Raw genomic sequence first — 21,667 nt, forward strand, 5'->3', positions numbered from 1 at the left:
AACCTCTCTTTATCCATTAAATCAAACAGGTCGTTTGTGTCATTGTGCCTTTAAGACTGATTATACTGTAAATTAATGACCTCTATTCTGATCATCTGTCTTGTATTGTACTTTGTTCAAAAAGCAGTTCAGAGCTGAAACACTCCTTGTAGCTTCAGATTGAACGGGTGAAGCAAAACTGGTGCATGATTGGCCAGCGTACATATGTAAATAAATATGTATGCCTTGGTTTTGTGACATCACAAAACAGTTTATTCAAAATGAGCCATTTTTGCAGCTTTAACAATGTCCACATACTAAATCAAACTCTTTTATTAAAAAAAAGAAGAAAAATCAGTCTTCAGGAACAAATTTGAGCATTTAAAACAGGGCAAATTTTTGGGCAGTTAGCACTGGTGCTACTAAAGTTGCAAGTTTTGTAGCACATTATTTTTTAGCTGTAATATAAAAACTACAGAAAATTCTTCAAAAAAATATAAAAAGAGAAACAAACTGTGGGGAAAAAAAAACAGTTTGCATTTTAATACTCATTCTTTTTTACCCTGAATAATTTAGATTCCCCACAAGGGAGCACTTAGCAGCTTTTTTTTCTGGATCTTTGAGGAAACCCACACCAGTAACAGTGCAATGAGACATAAATTTCAAAATGGGTAACTAAACAGTTTATTACACTGCAAAAAATGGTATATTTCCAAGTAAAATCATCGTATATCTAGTCAATAAATCTAATATTTCTCCTGTTGAGATTGCTGTGAGCTTAATTTAAGATTATTTACCTAATTTCTAGACATTAATTATTTTCAGTAATTTATTCAGTAAAATTATCTCACTATATCGGCAGATAATTTTGCTTGTTTTAAGAAATGTGCTTGAAATGAGCCAAATTATCTTCCAGTATAATGAGATAATTTTACTTAATAAAATTACTTAAAATAAGTGAAAAATGTCTAGAAATAAGCTAGATAATCTTATAATATGTGCACAACCATCTCAAAATTGGGAATATTAGATAGACCAACACAATTTAGATCATTTCACTTGACAAGAAGCCATTTTTTGCAGTGTACTTTATGGTGTTTATACAATATGCTGATTTTTTTTTATTATTTAATCAGCATATTCTATAAACACTATAAAGATAGTATATAGGCTAAAGATAGTAAAGGCAGCAGCTTTTGAAAGCAGAGAGGCAAACAGTAAAATCTAAAATTGTTGCTGGCTTTAAATATGACATTACAGCTCCAATCTAAACAGCTTTGGTTTACAAACATCTGGATTTCTTTTCTATTGTTCTTCTTACCTGATGGACTACAAATACTATAAACACTAGAATTTAACCTGTGTCACAGCTCACACAAAGATGCTGAGCAGGTGATGTGGGATGTGAGGAATTGCTGCTTATCGCACACACCAAGTAGTTAGAGCTCACAAACAGCTGTCTATGAATAACTGACTACAACTTACTTGATCTCAACAAAATATAAGATGTATGCAGACTCGTCTATTGGACGAGTGCGACTGTGATCTTTATGTGTTTGCACAGGATTCATTCCATTAATTTCTTCTAGCATACGTCGCATTATACAAGCCTGTAAAACTACTCCAACACATCACTACCCCAGAGGAAGAAATACACAGCTAACAACATCACATCACACAAAGTGACTATGCGCTGTTTCAGGACAGATTTGTTGAAGGTGCAGTGTGTAAGATTTAGTGATGAGTTTGCGGATTGCAACTAACAGAATCAGGTTTTCTGCTGTCGTCTGTCCTGATTTTGTTTTGCTTCTTCATGTTTCTGCTTCTTTCATAATAAGGATTCACCCTCTCTCCGATTTTTGTTCTAAATAATAAGTCTGATCCTCCATTGTGGGTTCTCAAACTTCTCACAACACAAAACGGTTAGCCAGCAGCGGTAGCAACCGCTGATTCTTCTTCTTTCTACGATTGCCCAGCCGGAGCTACAGCGCCACCAAATTCAAGCTACCACTTCAATGCAAAAATGCAACAGCCGCCTTCTAGAGCCAACGTTGGGTTTGTCTGTTCTGGGCTAATGTAAAAACATGGTGGCGCAACATGGTGGCCTCTTTTGGAAGAGGACTTGCCAGAGCTGGTTTATGAGGAGTCTGGCCACTTCCTATTCCCCCCGTTATATCAAAAACAGGACTGCTAAACAGCAGAGATCGCCCGCGAATGAGTCCTCAGTGAATGGGAGTAAATGGAGCCCAATGGCTTAAAACGAAAAGTTAGAATAGTTTCTAATCACTCGCCCAGAACTTTCCTTTAATTTCAAAAAGTAGAAGGACGTGTTTCACTTAAAAAAAACGAAGAAAACTTACCTATATATTTCCTTTTTTCTACAGCAAACAGGTTTTGGGGAGCAGGACACTAGCATTACTGCTACTGAGTGCTGATTGGTTGGCGAACGCAGCAGCTCATTGGCTGTTCGCACTCACAGACGTCAAGGACGTTCATGAGGTGCCATTTAAACTCCTATAACTGAATGTATTCTTTTACATTAAAAATGTTTAAGAATTTACAGACTATGATTTTGCTCAAATACTCCATCTTAACCCATTCATTTTGGACTTGCTCGGGAGCGCCCTCTAGCGTTTGAGAAACCTGGAAGACATTACAGAGCAGTAATTCTCCTCTCTACAAGTTCTCTGGACCTGCCCCATATGTACATATGAAGCTAGCAAAAATACAATTATTCATAGTTACAGGTGATTATACTCCAATGAAAACATGGTTTTGTTTACTATATTTCATTTCTGCTAATAGATCCCTCTAAATCTTACACACTGCACCTTTAACCGACTGGATCGGAACAGTGAATAGTGAATAGGCACATACAGGCCTAGACTGGACAGTTTAGTTAATACTAATGCAGATGTTCACATATATCAAGTAAGTATATCTGCTTTTTCCAATTTGCACTGTAATCACAAATATTTACAATTTTTTAATGTGTGCAAAACACTTGCATCAGTGTTAGTATAGCAAATGGGATAATAGCGCCTATATTACTCAGCAGTGGATTGAAAAGAACATCAGAGCCATCGCCCATCCCCAGTGCACATCACAGCAGGACGCTGCTGAAACAGAGCTGTGGTCGGCCTCCGCGCTGCTCTGCTGGAAAATTAGATCACAGAGCTAACGCTGATGGGTAAACTGGAGTGGATCCAGGCCAGAACACTTGGTGTCTGTCAATGACAGTGAATATTGCTCTGCTGTCAGCAGTGAACTACAGTCTATTTTATGAAATGGTGTGAGAGCTGAAGGTATCACTCTGAACTGTTCTCAGTTCTACTCACTGCTCAGTGTTTTCTAGGTCTGAAATATTCATATTTTTGCAGATCTTTATGGAAAAAATGACATATAATCCAACACCCGGTACTCTGAATATAATGACAGACACATCTTCAGAAATATTCAGGTACAGATACACACAGGTCTCTATCCACACCTTAGCAACTGTGTACAAAGCGACACCCACCTTACCTGATGACAGATTCCTGACCTTTAGTTTGCAACATTTTTAATTTAGTGAAATTAAATGCCAAGTAATACAGATCTCCATCTATTTCTCCCACAAAGAAGTAAGCTGGGATAAGCTTTCAAATCTATCACAGTTCAAACAACTCACAGTAAATTATATCTGGCTCATTTTCTAGCCAAGCTATCTCTCTTTATCTATCTATGTATCTATCTATCTATATATCTATATATATGTATATATACACACACACACATATATGACTGTTGTCAGAAGAAAACCTCATATCTCCAAAATGGTAAATTTACAGGAGAAGGAAAAAACCTACTTTACTTTTAATGTAAGTGGAATGTAAATGGAAACAGACATTTTTCCAAGTCATTTTAGGTCGTTTATTTTGGTCCATTCATCATGAAATTGACAGACAATGTAAAGAACAACAGGCATTTTCAAATTATGTCAAAAACTGAAAAATGTCAAAAATGGAGATACAAGGTTTTTTTGTGAAAGCAGGAATGGAAAGAAATGGAAGCTCGTTCCCGCCAACCGGAGGAGGAAAAAATCAACCACTATCTTTAAATTATTTACTTTGTATGTTAAAATAATTACTTATTTTCTTGAATTCCAGAATTTCGTCTTGATACTCAAAATCTTGACAGAGTAAGTCATTACTTCAAGATACCTAGGTTTTTTAAAAAAAGTCATTATTTAAAGATACAAAAAAGCAATGTTTTGAGAAAATAAGTCGTTACATTGAGATACTTAATATTTCAAGAAAGTAAGTCATAATTTCCAGATACTAAGTCAATATTTCAAGAAAATCAGTCAGCATTTCGAGATACTAAGTCAGTGTTTTGAGAAAATAAGTCATAAATTAGAAACACTAAGTAAATATTTCAAGAAAATAAGTCATAAATTCTAGATATTAAGTCAATATTTCAAGAAAATAATTTTGAGATACTAAATCAACATTTTGAGAAAATAAGTAATTGTTTTGAGATGCTAAGTCAATATTTCAAAAAAATAAGTCATACATTTGAGACACGATCAGTTTTTTTTGAGGAAATAAGTCATACATTTGATATAATAAGTCAATATTTCAGACAAATGTTACTAAATCAATACAAAATCAAGGTTTTGAGAAAATGTCATCATTTTGAGATTGTAAGTCAATATTTCAGGAAAATAGGACATTTTGAGATACTAAATCAATATTTTGAGAAAAAAACGTCATAAATTTGAGATAATAAGTCAATATTTCAGATAGATAAGTCATTCTTTTGAGATTCTAAGTCAATATTTCAAGAAAATGAGTCATAAACTCAAAATATTAAGTCAATATTTAAAGAAAATCAGTTATCATTTCGAGATACTAAGTCAATAATTCAAGAAAATAAGTCATTATTTCAAGATACTAAGTCAAAATTTTGGCATGCTGCCAGAACACAGACGTTTTTCCTCGGGCTCCCTTAGTGACGCTGTGGCGCTGTGGAGAAATGAAGATTTGGCTAAATGAAATATTCATAACGATGAGACTCCGAGTCCTCCGGGACTTGTGGGAAAGAGCAGCTCCCGCGTCCCGCGGGCAGGTAGGCAGCTACGGCGCCCTGACGCGAACAACTTGTTTAATAGCGGGAAAAAGCGCCTTTTAGCCGTTTCTAACTTGTGCGCTTGTTTTGACTGCAGCCTGACAGGAGCTGCTCGTCCACAGTGACGGAGCAAGACAACATGTCGAGTCAGAGAGGCAGTAACCGAAGCTCGCAGGGAGGCAGAACTTACCCGCGGAGGAGCTGGTGGTCAGCAGAGCTCCATCCCCAGCAGACACAGTCCAGTCACGGCGAGCTCGGAGCGAGAGAGGGGGACGCAGCGCGGAGACGGCGGTGAATAATTCACCGCTCTGCCATGTGATCAGAGAGAAATCAATTATTCAGCGCCCTGGCCCTCCATTCAGCAGCTGCTTACGTCAGCGCTGCTTCGGCGGATGTTTCAAAGTAGCCTGTGTCTTTTTTTATTCATTCATATTCATATTCTTCAGTGTCCGAGTGTCCAACCCCAGCACGGGTCAACACGGCTCAGCGGAGATTTAGAACAGGGTTTGATGCCAGACTTTCAGGGGATATAAGGCAGCAGTTGATGAAGGTTCTTATGAAGCCCTGCAGTGACATCCTGTATAAATGAAAGTGATGCGTGGCCATGCCATATTATTGCGTGGGAACCAGATGCTAATGAGTGGCCACAACTTAGTAAGGCATGGGAGCGAGATAATTAAGTAATGGCCACGACTTAATAAGGCGTGGGAACGAGATCCTAATGCATGACCACGACTTAGTAAGACATGGGAATGAGATAGTTAAGTCATGGCCACTACTTGGTAAGACATGGGAATAAGATAATTAAGTCATGGCCATGACCTAATAAGGCGTGGGAGCGAGATCCTAATGCATGGCAACGACTTAGTAAGGCGTGGTGGTAGAGGGTTCTCCTCAGTGTCACTGCTGGACTGAGAATAGTCCACCAACCAAAAATATCCAGCCAACAGCGTCCTGTGGGCAGCGTCCTGTGACCACTGATGAGGGACTAGAGGATGACCAACACAAACTGCAGCAGCAGATGAGCTATCGTCTCTGACCTCACATCTACAAGGTGGACTGACAAGGTAGGAGTGTCTAATAGAGTGGACAGTGAGTGGACACAGTGTTTAAAAACTCCAGCATCACTGCTGTGTCTGATCCACTCAGACCAGCACAACACACACTAACACACCACCACCACGTCAGTGTTACTGCAGTGCTGAGAATGATCCACCACCCAAATAGTACCTGCTCTGTGAGGGTCCATGGGGGTCCTGACCACTGAAGAACAGGGTAGAAGGGGGCTAACAAAGTATGCAGATAAACAGATGAACTACAGTCTGTAACTGTAGAACTACAAAGTGCACCTATATAGTAAGTGGACCTTATAAAATAGACAATAAGTGTAGATACAAGAAGGTATTCCAATTCCAATATCCCAGCATTGCCTAATTTCAGCTCTTCTGAAGTACAATAAATTCATTATCATATTGGTTAAGATAATAAATGTAAACATCTGTGTGATGCTGATGCTTTTTAAGCAACTATCTGCTGATACCAGTGTCCTATATTATTGTGAATCCATAGCTTCTAATGTTAAATGCAAAGATGTCACCATTCACTCCAAGCCTAAACTCTGCCATCTGTAGCCATGCTCGCTACCAAGAATCACAAACTATTAATTATGATAAAACTGAACTGATGCATGAAGTTTTAAAATTTTAGGCTATACTGGCTGATAGGTGTTGAGTTTTTGAGGCCTCTAACATTAACTTTGCAACCGGCTTTTTCAAGCATTTCATAGGTGGCCCCCAGAATGTCAGGCTGTAATATGCAATGCACAGCAAAGGACTAAGAAAGAGAAACAGATGAGGCAGCTGTAGGATGTGGTTTTATTGTGCTGTTCCAACACTGAACCAGGATATGGCAGCTAATTTATTTTTAATTACCTTCTCTCCCTCTCAGCCACCGCTCTCGAGACTCAAGTGGATCTCAGGTTCCGCTCCAGACAACATGTAGCTATGGCGACAGTGTCAGAACACACACTGCAACCGCAGGCTCGCAACGAGACACAGAGCTGCGCTGAACAAGGGTTCGTCTCACCAACACTGCTGCCATTCAAAATACATTAGGTGAGTGATTATAGTTGACACAAAAGGATTGACCAAAGTCCGGCTGCTGGAGTGATCAAAAAAAGTTGGGTCAACATGCAACATGAATTATGAATTAAGGCCTGGAATGAATTAAGGCCTGGGATCATATAGTATGTCCACTTGTTCCACTGTGAATACAAGCCACACCAGCCTTTGGGTTCACGGTAGAATGGATATATACTGAAAAAGTAGTGCACTTAAATTACTAGATTCAAATATCTTATTTCGACCTTAATAAAACTATTACACAAATACAATGTTATCAGTTTATTTACATTTTGTAATACCTGTGTTAATATATTGGAAAAATATGTAAAAATGTGGCCTGACAGTTCACTGGATTTAGTCCAACACAGTGTGCCAAATAATGAATAAAAATCATTGTATTCACAGTTTCTGATAGTATTTTGTAAAATGTAGCACTACTCGCTCTTTTTTCTCTGTTCCAACTGATCACATGTCTGAAAAAATAAATGTCGCGACATATTGTGTATTGTGAAAATTTCTTGAAGTATCACATTATTATATTTTTGCCAAACTGCCCACCTCTAAGTTATGGCACATTTTATATTCCAATATGCTAACCTCAGCAAATAAATTTCAAATTTGCTAGAATTTGCAGAAAAATGCCATATTCAAGCTTGTTCCCCATAGGCGATGTGTTAACTTATTTCCAACCAAATATATATATATATATATACCAGGATATACCAGGACTGACATGACAGAGTCTGAAAAAATGCATATATAGAAAAGAACACAATACTCTGTAAAGCGGAATTTTACCAAACAGTGATGTAAATGTAATGTAAATAAAGTCATTCAGACTGCTTTGATGTGAAATAGTTCACTGTAGAGAAACGTACTGAATCAGATTTCTTTACAGTGGTGGTGATAGGAACCAGGAGTCCTAATGTCTACAATGCAAATATAATAACTTTATATCATTGCTGTCGGAGGAAAACCTTGTATCGCATTTTTGTCATTTTTCAGTTTGAAAATTCAGTTTGAAAATGTCCGAAGTCCTTTACATTGTGTGTAAATTTCATGATGAATGGACCAAAAGAAACATCTCAAAATGACTTGGAAAAAAGTCTGGTTCCACTGACTTACATGAAAAGTAAAGTATGTTTTCCCTTTCCCTGTAAAGTTATCATTTTGGAGATACGAGGTTTTCTTCCAACAGCAGTGATATGCTATCCCGAGCAACCATTGAACCTACATGTGTCTTAAGTTTTTATATGTAGCGCTGATAATAGGAAAATTGTGGTGCGTCTGAAAACATAAGTTTTTTTGGGCCTTACAACACCCTGCATATATCCCTCCAACATGAATACATTTTGAAGAATACATTTTAGACCAAAATCTTATCTCTAAACAACCATAAATCAATGTCTCAGGCATCAGGAGCACCTTGGTCTTAGTGGGTTTCTTTGTTCAGCAGTACAGCCAAGTAAATTCATAATGCCCACAATCGAATGAATGCATTTTCTATCTAAGTGCTCCCTCTATCTAAGGGCTAAGGGATCATGGAATTTTCTTTGCTTTTTTGAAATGAAAGAGCTGTAAATATTGTACGTTCCAAACGACTCCCCAGTCTATGAGATAAGCTGTATAAACAGAGCATTTTGAATGAATTTTTTGATGTCACAAAAATGCATTTTCGTATCTGTCTATTTAGCCTACAGCAGTTTCACTACTGTCATATACGCTGAAGTTATAGGGAGTGTTTCAGCCTGGATTGTTTTTTTGAGGCACAATACAGGGCAGCCAATCAGAACAGAGATCATTTACATATTAGTCTTAAAGTCACAGTAACAAAACCAGCTTGTTTGTAATGGTCATGCATGTCTGTATTTACACAAATATCATAAAAGGACCTCAGGGGGAAAAAATAAGATACAAGAAAAATGTAGGATATGGCCTCTTCAGTCCTTTATAATCAGTTTCTAGATACTGACGTCACAGCTCACCTTTCCTGACATCACTACTCTTCATGCTTTGTTAAACTGCAGTGCACTTAAAATATAGCAGGTTTAATAAAAGCAGGCATTGCTCATCTCCAGCAGTGTCTGACATCTAAACACCCCCTCAATCGCCCTCTCATTAGCCCCTCACACGACACTCCCCGTGAAGGTGTTATAGGCAGACATGAGCCTGAGCCCAGTGTGTTACTCAAGATCCATGCACGTCAGCTCAGCTTAGAAGGAGGAACGAGATGAACGTAAGAAGCTTTTTCTCTTCACTACTTTGATCCGTGTGATGCGAGTTGCGGGAAGGGTATGACTCACTCCACTGGGCATGGCACTCTGGAAGTCTTTCTGGCTCTTTTAAGTGAACAAAAAGTTACATAAAAAGAAACCCAAGAACATCCCATTGACAACCGACTTAAGCAGTGGAGAGGAGTGTGTTATCATGTATTAGCCTGAAAAAAGGCCCAATCTCATTTCTTATTTTCACCCCACCCCTTGTTTTCTAGTGTCATCTTGGGGCAGTGGTTGAAATCTTCTCCTACAAAATGGAAGAACCCTCAAATAAAAAAGAGCATTTCGTCATTAACAGCTACTAGCGCTGCTCTGTAGGCGACCCTGCCAGTCTGCAGTGACAGAAGAGGAGGGTAAAGTTCAGCTCCTCACTGCTGGGCTTTAGTTACATTTAGGGAATCATACGCCTTCAAAGAGGGGGGATACGACAATTATTTATTATCACCCACCCCTAATTCTTCAGTGATATGAAGCTGAAGTCAGCTATTCAACAGCCTCTTGTTCAAAGTTTCCTGTTCCACCTTAAATGGAGCAGCAGTTACATGCTGCACCATTTAAGGTGGAACAGGAAATATAGCTGGCTTCAGAGACATTAGCATACTAGTGATTTTTATGCTTGTTATAAAGAAAATGACCATAAAACACTGAAACGACATTAAACTAAGATAATACAGTGGTTATCATGTTTTAACAGAGAAAATTCTCATATTTGTGGGTTTCTTTGGTGTCTTGTTCAGCCATCTTGTCGGTTTTTCTTTTTCTCTCATAACACCCTGTTTGGAGTGTCGCTCTGAAAAACCTCCGTTTGGAGGACCATGTAGCCCAAACACTTTGCTCTACCCCTCTATCTCAACAAGAATCGAGACACCCTACCCCTAGACGTGAACATGCAAAACGGAGGGCTAAGGGCTAAGTGGTGGGGTGAGGGGTGAAATGGGATTGGGCCTTAAAGGTGCACTCTGACCAAAGTGAATAATGTACTTTACCTTACTTTATTTGTTGTAAACATGCCTAATCACCTCCTACAGTGAGGTCACGGTAGTCTGTAATGTGAGATTTTCTAGTTTAAACAAGGAAACCCACCTTCTGATGATGTATCTTGAAGGTGGGAGGAACTTTTGAAAAACTACAATGAAAACTTGGGCTACTTAAACTTTTCTTTCTTTTTGTAGCACTGGCTGGTTAGAGAAAGAAGCCAGATAGCTAACATTACTGCCAGGAACACCCTGTCTGTATTTATTAGCCTCTATCTCAGCAGCTACGCTATCAGTCACAGTGTGGAGGGGGGTGGGGCATATGTATGATGTATTTACATAATGCATGCTGGCCATTGCAGTGAAGGAACACTGATGGACAAAAAAAGACTGAATTCTGTAACACTGATGAGGCTGAAGGCTGCAATGCTACATCTAATACTGCATAACAGAGTGAATAATATATTAAATGCTAGTTTTATACCCCTTAATAGTCACTTGATGATTTTGACTTTAGTATTTCATGCTAAATTCATTGCATATTCAAGACACTATAGAAAGGTTTAGAGCCAGGAGCAGGTCAGCATAACTTTAAATCTCTTGAAAGCACCCGTTAATGGACCTTCACTAAACATGAAGTTAGTTTTGGATCATAACTGTCATATTTTTCCTGATAAAGATATCATTCCTGTTTTGAATGGGGTGAATTTGCATTAGCGTCTCCAAGCTACACCGGCCGGATAAAGCACATCTTGTAAAGTGCTGTTAAATGAGATTATAATAACAGCTCAACTCCTTTTTTCGTCAGACTAGAAGAGATTTGCTGCCATAAAGATGTTAAATGGCATCATCTCAAATCAACTCAATCATAAAAAACCATCAAGGTCAGAGAGAGTCCAAGAACAACACTGAAATATTTCAGGGTGATGTGGTCTCTCGTCTCGGCTTATAGGCCACAGAGATCCTCCTCGGATGACTCACTGTTGCCATGGTTACGCTCTAACTACATCACCTCTGTAGGCATTACAAAAGCACCATGATGACTGTTTGTAACATATCATAAAGGGTCATCATCTAATTGTGTAGAAGCGATTTCAACTCAATTAAGCTGAAAGCAGAGACATGAAGAAACACTTACAGGCATGTATTTACATTACAGCGCCCATCAGATAGCCTTTATTCATGCCAGCTACCATGTGTGGAAGTTTAAAGGCCTTGGAATCAGTGCCTAACTTTTATCCAGCGAAGATAGGGCCTGGGGTATGATTAAATGTGTGCTGCGGAGACTGGGCTGAGCTACAAGACTGCATTCCCATCCCTGGCACATGCTCTGTATTCTTTTTGAAGCTCATACTTTATTCTTTATGTGGCTGCTCACTTTGGAATGAAGCCTATAGCCCCGTTAAGGGCAGCCTGAAGGCAAGTGAAGAAACAAAGCCTTTCTGAACTGCTATTTGAAATCAAACAGAGAACATGTCTTACAACATCTGACAGCAGATTCACTTGAAGTTGCTTGATCAAAATAACGCAGGCAATAATTTTGCACTCAAGAGAAATAAAAGTGAGACAGATAATACAAACCTCAATTCCACAAAGCATGTGAAATGCTACAAAAACAGAAAGCAGTGATTGGTAAGTTCTGTTTGATCTGTACTAAATTAAAAACAGTACAGAAGATGTTTTGCTAATAAAACTTACCTAACATTATGACCACCTTCTTGTTTCTACACTCATTGTCCATTTTATCAGCTCCACTTACTATATAGGTGCACTTTGTAGTTCTACAGTTACAGACTGTAGTCCATCTGTTTCTCTGTATACTTTGTTAGCCCCCCTCTACCCTGTTCTTCAGTGGTCAGGACCCCCATGGACCCTCACAGAGCAGGTACTATTTGGGTGGTGGATCATTCTCAGCACTGCAGTAACACTGACATGGTTGTGGTGTGTTAGTGTGTGTTGCGCTGGTCTGAGTGGATCAGACACAGCAGTGCTGCTGGAGTTTTTAAACACTGTGTCCACTCACTGTCCACTCTATTAGACACTCCTACCTTGTCAGTCCACTTTGCAGATGTAAAGTCAGAGACGATGGCTCATCTGCTGCTGCTGCAGCAGTTTGTGTTGGTCATCCTCTAGTCCTTCATCAGTGGTCACAGGACGCTGCCCACAGGACGCTGTTGGCTGGATATTTTTGGTTGGTCCAGCAGTGACACTGAGGTGTTTAAAAACTCCAGCAGCACTTTGATTATGCTGACTTGCTGCTCTAATACATGTCCAATGTGGCTTGGCCTTGAAATAAGCATATATGTCCTTGAAAAAGACGTTGTCTAGAAGGCAACATATGTTGTCTCAAAAATATCTTTCAGCATTAATTGTGCCTTCACAGATGTGCAAATTACCCACTAATACCCCTCCCCCCATGCTTTTGAACTTTATGCTGGTAACAATCTGAATGGTCTTGGCCCGGAGAACATGATGTCCATTATTTCCACAAACAATCTGAAAGGTTGTCTCATCAGACCACAATATATGTTTGCACTGTGCATCAGTCCATTTCAGATGAGCTTGAGCAAAGAGAAGACATGGACATTTGTGGGTGTTGTAGGCTTCAGTTGTGCGTAGTAAATTCCTAACTTGCATTTATGCACAGTGCTCTCTGACAAGTATTCCTGAGCCCATGTGGTGATATTAATCAAAAAAGGCATGCTGGTTTCTAAAGGAGTGCAGTCTGAGGGGTCTAAGGTCACGGGAAGCTGTGATTTTTGGCACTGCCCCTTATGCACAGGGATTTCTCTGGATTTCCTGGATTTTTTTATGATATTATGCACCGCAGAGGGTGAAATACCTCAAATTTTTGCAACAAAATTGCTGGGTTATTCGCTGACACATTTATTGGCAAAGTGTTAAGCCTCATCCCAGCTTCGCTTATAAAGGATGAGACCTCTCCTGGATGCTCGTTTTATACTCAAGCATGATTGCATCACTTGTTTTTGTTGGTTTTCCTAGTCTTAAATGACTGCTGCAACTTTTTTGGCTTATGTTGCAGGTATCGATATCAGAACAAGCATAAATTTAATAAAAAATAAATTAATTTGGTCTTTGTGCTGATTTCATTGAAATACAGGTCAAAGTAGATTTACACTTTCTGTTTTTATCTGTACTTCACTGGAATTGAGGTTTATGCAAAGGTAAGCAGTAATTTACTTCAGCTCTGTCAAAAGTGGTTCAACACCTAAAATTCAAAAGGATAAATCAAGTGCAGACGCATTGGAAGCTTTGATGTTAATCACCTTAGCATATTAGGACCTAAACAAAGAAGATGTGAGAGAGAGTCTACTACTGTAGACATAACACTGGGGCTAAAAACCAGACGTGTGGAACAACATCACTTTTCTAACTGCTTTAGTTCACACAGTGTAAACCCTGTTTTCTCCCACAGCTACGCTGACCCAGTTGTATTTGATACATTAGCCTTTGAGCTGGATCAAGGGATACTGTAAACAGTTCTAATGTCTTGTGAAGGAAAAAAAAATCTTTAAACATTTACTCACAGTAGAACCCATAAATTTCCAGGGCAGTGGAATCTGAATAACAGAACGTTCCACTTTTACTCCTTTGTGATTGAAAACAACCACTGATCACATGTGCTATGAGAGACTGAAGTGTTGGTATAGCTGCGGTTTAATGTAGATTTACATATTTTCTTTGACAGTATGCCTCTTAAATCCATTTAGACTCCCGAACACCAACCTCAATCGCCATCAGTCATGAATTTAAGCATGCCGCAACTGCAGGCTTTTGGAACGAGGTCTGGGGCATAAAACCCCTGCTAGATGGTTTCTTTGTTATTCCAGCTTATATTTCTGAGAAACGAGCAGCATCCCCCAGGCTGTTTTTTATCTTCATCAGCTGGAAGAGAGGGATTACTACACGTGTGAATATCTAACTTTCACTCCAACAAAAACGAACCCCTAAGCACTCTTGTGTACTCCCATATCTCCTTTAAAAGGAAAAACTTTTTTTGCAGATAAAGCGGAGCCTTGGCCTGTGGTATGCTCCAAGTGTGAAAATATATTTGGCCTGGAAGCGGTGAAAATGTACAGCACACCCTGGCAAAACCCCAAACATGTTCAAAAGAGAGAAAAAAATATGTTGACGTGTTTCCCAGGGGAACATTATTATTTTTCCTTTAAATGTTTTCAGTAACTCTGGAACTATGAGTGTCCTGAAATCTCGGCCTACTTCAAATGACCAGCTTGGATCTCTGCTGACATCTTGTGGACCCACAATTCAAAGAGCTGTTTCATGTCAACTCATACGAAACAGCTCTTTTGTTAAAACAGCAATTTTTGTCTTTAAAGTGTATGAATGACTATCTCCTTAATTACCTCCCGAGTGATTAAATCAAGGACAATGAATGTATTTGTAGTTGTATTTGACTTTGATAGGTAAACAATGGCTATGTTAATTATCCATCATGATGCCTTAAAATGTCTTAAAACAATGACCTTGCAAAATTGTGTGAAATGCACAATTTCTTCTTTTAGATGCCGTGCATGTTTGTGATGTGCTGTTTATTACAAGTTTGTAAAGACATTTATGTCATGGCACAGACAAATACTAAAAAACAGTACTTTAGCATATAACATATACTTAACATATACTGCATCACTGAAAATCATTCAGGTGACAACAAATCTAAACTACATGATATTAGAAACAATACAGAAGCAATAAGACACAAATAAATATGTTATAATTTCTGTTTAACTGTGTTCTTAATTACTAAACCATGTTTCTCGCAAAAGTCTTTATACCTTGGGGTAAAACTTTGGGCCTGATACACAGCCACAGTCTTCACGGTGACATTAAACCAGTACTACTTTGACAAGAACCTTGAAGAACACAACAAGACCTTCTTTCTGTTGACACAAAATCTCATAAGGTCCGCAAAACGTCCTTCCTCTCTGTTTTTCTGTCATGCTAACTTCAGAGAACTGTGCACGACAAAGGGCATTTCTTTTGAAGCTCTAACACTGCAGCGGCGATTGAGGAGCACTAGACTTGCCATTGCTTTCCCAAAAAATGTAGAGGTTGGTCAAAGCAGCCGTGTGTCTTCTAAGACGGTTTTTATGTGTGCCAAGGTGCCCTCGAAAGCCTGCACGGGCAGGCACTGAGGAGCCTGCAGGCTCAGATTCAGATGCAGGAGCCCTGCTTTTGCCTAACGAACAAGTCCGGTGGAGTGAGGCCATACTTCTCCGTGACCATGAGTGGACACCTTCATCGTTCTTTGCTGTGGTGTGGCTCCAGGGTTGACCTTGTGCCCGCTTCAAAATGATCTCCAGACACCTGCAATTCTCCAAATGATCGTGCTTGCCCGTCCAACTGGTTTGCAACCAAGGCAAAGATATGCTGGATTGTCGCATGGTGGTAGATTCTGAATGGCAGCAACCTCTCTGCATAGGAACACAATCTGGTCTTGGCATGGGGTTTGAGATCAGTGTAGAACCTCCTGGAGAACTCCCTCTCCTTTTCCTGTACGTTGCAGGGCTCTTTGGGGCATACAAAGGACTTTGCAAGGCGACAGCATGTAGTGGACTCGGGTAGCGATAGACCTCTGACCCCTGGCAACTTTTGAGATCAGACCGGTAAGAAGGTTCCAAGACCATTTGAGGCTGCAGTATGTCAGAAACATCAGGCCAGTGTGAATCAGGGTACAGGTCGACCACAGAGAGAAAACCAGCCTGGGGAATCACCTCCTCTGAAAAGGCACAAGCCCTCTGTGCTGCTCGTCCTCCCAACCTCTTCTCTATTTTCCAGTAAAACGGGCCGTCGCTGCTTGGTGTCTTCATGTCCACAGTACCCTGCATCGCTTACAGTACTCCGATAACTTAAAGAGGCCAGGGAAGTGGAGAGAGAGCTCATGCCATCATCACCAGTACAGCTTGAAATGCCCCCAAAGTCACTCCCACAGAATCCAGAGCTAGCCCTTGAGCGTCTGTCCTCAAATTCAGGGACTGTCCTGTGATCAGGACAGTACCTCTGTTGTAGGTCTTCCGATGAGTGACAGGCACCAGCCCTTTTCAAGTCTGAAAGGGTCCTAGTCTTTCCAGTCTCAGTGACATTTTCTTGTGACAGACTACGCTTGAGCTTCAGCCTGAAGGAATTCTCCTCCACCCAGTACCGATGTTGTCCTTGTTGGAGCTCCGGGTTGACTGAATGGTCGGGCCTTTCGCGTTTCCCCAGTGCTGCCTCCACCATTTCTTTGTGCCTGACCCTCAAGACTTCTAGCTCTAGGAGCCCAGCTAAAGTTGCACGGAAACGCCCTCGAATGCGTTTTTCTCCTCATACCTTGGACATCAGTAAATATCTCCATAACCGGCTGTTACCTGGTGAGCTGTAAAGCAAAACGATTACTGTTTTTAGGCTGCTGCAGAAATGACAGGAGTGGGTATTTATAGTGAGATGGCCCGTCCCCCGTCCATGTAAATGAAGACCAATCCCACTCTCATTCAAGTGCTGAGCTGCTGAAATTGTTGATGGGATTTCTTTTAGAGACCTTTAACCTTATCATGTGATGACCATGATGAGATGAGAGCTCTAAAAATCTTTGTGAATGTTCCTCACAACCGAAGTTAACACCTAATAATTGATCAGTTTCACACCATGAGACGCTTTGTTGTCTACAAGATCAAGTGCTATTTACTGAAATGGTAGCACTGAGAACAACTCTGCAAATCCAACTGTAAACATTTTTAAGGACAAGACTCAACTTGTGCAACAAAATTTCAAGCTGTTTGCCACACGTTAATGTTTTAGGTCATCAGGATCTGCAACCCAGTAGTCAGCAAACTAAAGAATGTTATGTAGTATCTCTGCGACAAGAAGGGACAACTATTAGATCTGGAGCTTTCTTTTAATTCCTTTGTTCAGTGATCTTGGTTATCTTTGAAGCAGATAAAATTACATTAATCATCTTTGAAGTGTATGAATGATGCTCTTCATGTGAAACTCAAACTGAACAGTTTTTAAGTCAGTGTTTCTGATGTCCACATTTCTGTTGGCACCGTTTCATGAGGGCAAAGTTTCACAGAGTCAGCAGCAAAAACATTACCTAACAGTTTGACTTTGCTAGATAACCAGTCACTGTTCCCCTGCCAAGAAAGTCCTTTCAGTGAAGCAGTCTGACTTCTAATCTCCTCTAAAAATACTTTGTCATCTAACAAAGCTTAAATTTAACTTCACACTGCAATCCTTTATTATACTGTTAGCAAGATGGTTGTATATAGTACCACTTAATAATAGCAGAACTTCTAGGTGTAACACAGAACCATTTGTGAAAAGGTTCCTGAAGAACCATTATAAAAGCCTTAATCATTCAAATGGTTCTTTGAATTGTCATGGCTCTATATAACCATTGTCTTTGCTAAAAACCCCTTTAAGTACCCCTTTTTTAATGTGTACTAATAATGAGACAACATATCTCAACATAGTGCAAAGTAGTGCAAGTTAAAAGTTGCACCAAAGTGAAATATTTAAATGTAGACATTAAAACTGACTTTAGAAAAGAGGTGCTCAATCCTGGGCCTGGAGATCTACCACCCTGGAGAGTTCAGATCCAACACACCTGACTCATATAGTCAGATGCCCCTGAAGGCCTTGATTACCTGGATCAAGTGAGTTAGATTAGGGTTTGAGCTAAATTCTGCAGGGTGGTAGATCTCCCGAACCAGGATTGGGCACCCGTTTTAGAAAATGGACAAAAGAACAAGTACACCATTTTCCATTTTTGTGTATATCCGTCCATTTATTTACAAACAATCAAACTGCATACAAAAGATGTGACTATTTGTACAGGACTTCAATACACCATCATCCTCTTCACAACTAAAGCTTCATTCTTCAGTCTCGGACTCATCATCTTGACTGATCTGGAAGTAACGCAGCTCATAACTCTCCTTGTCAGAGGCCACCACCCTCAGCCAGTCCCGAAGATTGTTCTTTTTCAGGTATTTCTTTGTGAGATACTTCAGATACCTGAAGAACAGACAATGGTCACTTTCAAAGCACAAACACAAATCCTGAAAACTGTCAACAGGACAAAAAGTAGCACAAGATTATGTTTAAAAACATTCTGGAAATTATGAGATCCCTGCCATCCATGACTCTCTTGTAAACTGAGGATTATAAGCTTTTAATGTCAGCTAAACAAATGTTTAAAAGGTGCAATGAAGACAAAAAAGCCACATTTTCACAAAAGCAAAAACGTCAGCAGTGTCTGTTGTCTCACCTCTTGGAGAACTGCTTTTCTGATGTGACGCTGATCTTGTTCTTTTGGCGAGCGATCTGGACTACATTGCCCAGATTGCCTGTTTTGCCATTAACCTTCACCTTTTCTCTCAGAAATGTCTCCTGTTAGTGACAAAACAACATGACCACACTAGGGAAGAGAGCCCTAGGCATTAAACTAGGGAAGGGTACCCTAGTTAAGACACAGCATTAGTGCCTCATCACAGCACTCATTATAATATAAAAAGGTGTCGATGCTTAAAACTCAAACAATTACCAGACTTACAAAGTTTGCAGAGTCTAGGATTCCATCCTCCACAGGGTGAGTGCAGTCCAGGGTGAACTTCCAGGAAGCTCCCTTTTTGTTCTTTTTTTTCACCACAATCTGTCTTTTCTGAAAAAAGAAAGGAAATAGTTTCAACCAATGACAAACAGCCAAGTTTCTCAAAACTCTTTACACTGAAATTAACTACATAATAACACGATACCAGATTTCCTAGCTGGTTTACAAGCCTTTTGTGTAAACCACGTACATCAATATATGGACCAATGATTGTGGTGGTACAAGTTTGAGCAGGACAGTTGATGCTACTCATAACTATGGGGCATATTATTATATTGTTGTAACCAGACAATCGGTCAAAACCACATCACACAAAACTGTCATATCCTGAAAGCAGCGTACCAGAAATACCACCAAGCTTCGTGGGAAAAGAACTGGATATTTTTTTTTTCTAATAACAAAAACTATTTTCTATTGCTTTGAGCCAAAAAAGTGCTCAGTGGCACCACGATGCCCAGTTATTTGAGAGTATGTGAGGGTTAACCACTGAACAATGTCTTTCAAGCACAGTTTCTTGGTAGCACCGTATTATTTCACTTCACAGTAATACCCTACATAAAGTTAATCTTTTAAAATATTTGCAAATTAATACATGATTTTGCCCCGAATTCTAAGACAGTTCTCCCTGTGCCTTTGCATTAAAATTTCCAAGGGCCTGATTTCTATAAATGCAGTGAATCTCTTGTATTTTAGCATTAAAGAAGCGCAAAAATACTAGTGGAAATGCCTATATTATAATATTATGAACTTACAATACACCAACACTGAATGCCACCCTCAGCAATTAAAAAAAAAAAATTATAAGAAACTACAATATTTCTAATAGTGGTGTATAATACTTCTATAATAATCTACATATGAAGGGTTTCGCTCCAAAATATATATATTTATTACCACTTTCAAGATTTTTTGGGAGTAGGCTTTACATGTACAAGAAATATCAGCACTGCATTATGACTAACATCATCTTTATTAGAGAAATAAAAACATACTTTCCATATTTCATCAGCTGATATTCTTTAAGAACCCGCTATTTCAAAAATTGTTACAAAATGGATTTACAGCATTTGGGAATCAAACTCTTCATTTTCAATATTCCTGTAGTTCCTACAGTTTCCCATGTTTGTAGTGTTAATTCAGCCTTAGCTCAAGTCTACTGTACTGACTCAGCTTAGTAATGCTACTCGGCCCCCCATAACGAGTTTTAGGCTATAAAAATAGCCAACTTATTCTTTTAATGCAGGTGATTTAGGCCATCAAAATTTCCAGTATGTACACTTTTACTGAAAATAGCATTTTCTGATAGTGATTTAGGCTACCAAACCATCTCATCTACAGTTTGTGTAGAGATCTACCTATAAACATTTAGACAAAAAAGCTGTTCCAATAACTTGTCCTACCAATCATGTGCACACCATTCCTACAGCGTGTTAACTTGTGTTTTTAATGTTAATTCAGACTTTTCCTCAAGTCTACTATACACACTCAACATTACTACTCAGTCCCTGATAAGGTTATTAGGTGATCCTACTTTTAATGCTGGTAACATTTGCTAATTTAGGCCATCAATACATTTCAATGCTGGTAGCATTTTTTGATGAGTTGGGCCAGCAAACCATCCTAAATACAGTTTTACTGCTGGTAGCACATTCTGATAGTGATTTGGGCCATCAAAATATACTACCTGTAGTTTTATGTGTGGTAACTATACATATCGCTACTTTCAGAACAAAACTTCATATCTCCAAAATTATAACTTTACAGGAGAAGGCAAAAACTTACTTTACTTTTAATGTAAGTCAATGGAAGCAGACTTTTTTCCCCAAGTCATTCTGGGCCGTTTCTTTTGGTCCATTCATCATGAAATTTACTCACAGTGTAAAGGACAACAAACGTTTTTAAATTACCTCAAAAACTGAAAAATGGCAAAAAAATGGAGATACAAGGTTTTGCTCTGACAGCAGCGATATGCACTACACTGTCACTGGGGTGGTACTTTGCCTTCACGAGTACGTCTATAGCTCACCCTTTAGTTAGAGAACATAAGTAGTTGTACCATAATCCGTTTAAATTATATTTTGAAGCTGTATTGACTCCACATTCCCTGTCCTGACCCCAGCCTCCTCACTACACTGCTCTGCTGTAGAACATCAGGTTATGAAAGGAGAAACCCATAGTTAAGGTACACAGTCGGCTCTAAAGATTCCCGCTGCACCTTTGAGGGAACATTTACATTGTTTGTACCTCATTGAAAGAAAACTTATACCCGTTCAGAACCTTTATTTCGAACAATGTGCGGTACCGCCTTCAGACCCGGTAGGTTAGGTTAGTTTAGCACAGCTGCTGCTAACCACACGTGTCCATTCACTCCACGTGGCAGATACGCTAAATGTAAGGTATTATAACGACAATATCCACCCCACAGTAAAACACAGTACCGAACACTGTCCCCGTCTCACTACACTGTAATATCAGACCCCGAAAACGCGCTAAACCGCTGTTATTTGAGAAACCGGGATCGGAACTCATACGCACCGGCGCCATGCTGAAGAGGACGAGTCGAAAAAGGAAGTGGCG

At 39.4% G+C, this 21,667-nt stretch overlaps 2 protein-coding genes across 3 annotated transcripts in view; both read right to left on the reverse strand.

The window, feature by feature from the left end:
* Window positions 1-5,411, reverse strand: part of slc7a14b (solute carrier family 7 member 14b) — a 29,020-nt gene extending 23,609 nt beyond the window's left edge. The window contains exon 1 of the mRNA XM_036558801.1: window positions 5,279-5,411. The gene's annotated coding sequence lies outside the window, so the exon portion shown is untranslated. The remainder of the gene's footprint in view (window positions 1-5,278) is intronic.
* A 12,826-nt stretch (window positions 5,412-18,237) lies between these two features.
* rpl22l1 (ribosomal protein L22-like 1) lies at window positions 18,238-21,667 on the reverse strand. Of its 2 annotated transcripts, none has more exons than XM_036557936.1 (4): window positions 21,626-21,667; window positions 19,034-19,141; window positions 18,749-18,870; window positions 18,238-18,495 (listed from the first exon to the last, which is right to left on the reverse strand). In XM_036557936.1, the coding sequence occupies exons 1-4, from the start codon at window positions 21,632-21,634 to the stop codon at window positions 18,354-18,356; spliced, it is 381 nt and encodes a 126-aa protein (XP_036413829.1). In that variant the 5' UTR covers window positions 21,635-21,667; the 3' UTR covers window positions 18,238-18,353. The 2 variants fall into 2 exon arrangements, with proteins under 2 accessions (XP_036413829.1, XP_036413828.1); XM_036557935.1 differs by having other exon boundaries at window positions 21,620-21,654.

The sequence above is a fragment of the Colossoma macropomum genome, unplaced genomic scaffold (assembly GCF_904425465.1).
Source record: "Colossoma macropomum unplaced genomic scaffold, Colossoma_macropomum, whole genome shotgun sequence".
NCBI classification, from domain to species: Eukaryota; Metazoa; Chordata; class Actinopteri; order Characiformes; family Serrasalmidae; genus Colossoma; species Colossoma macropomum.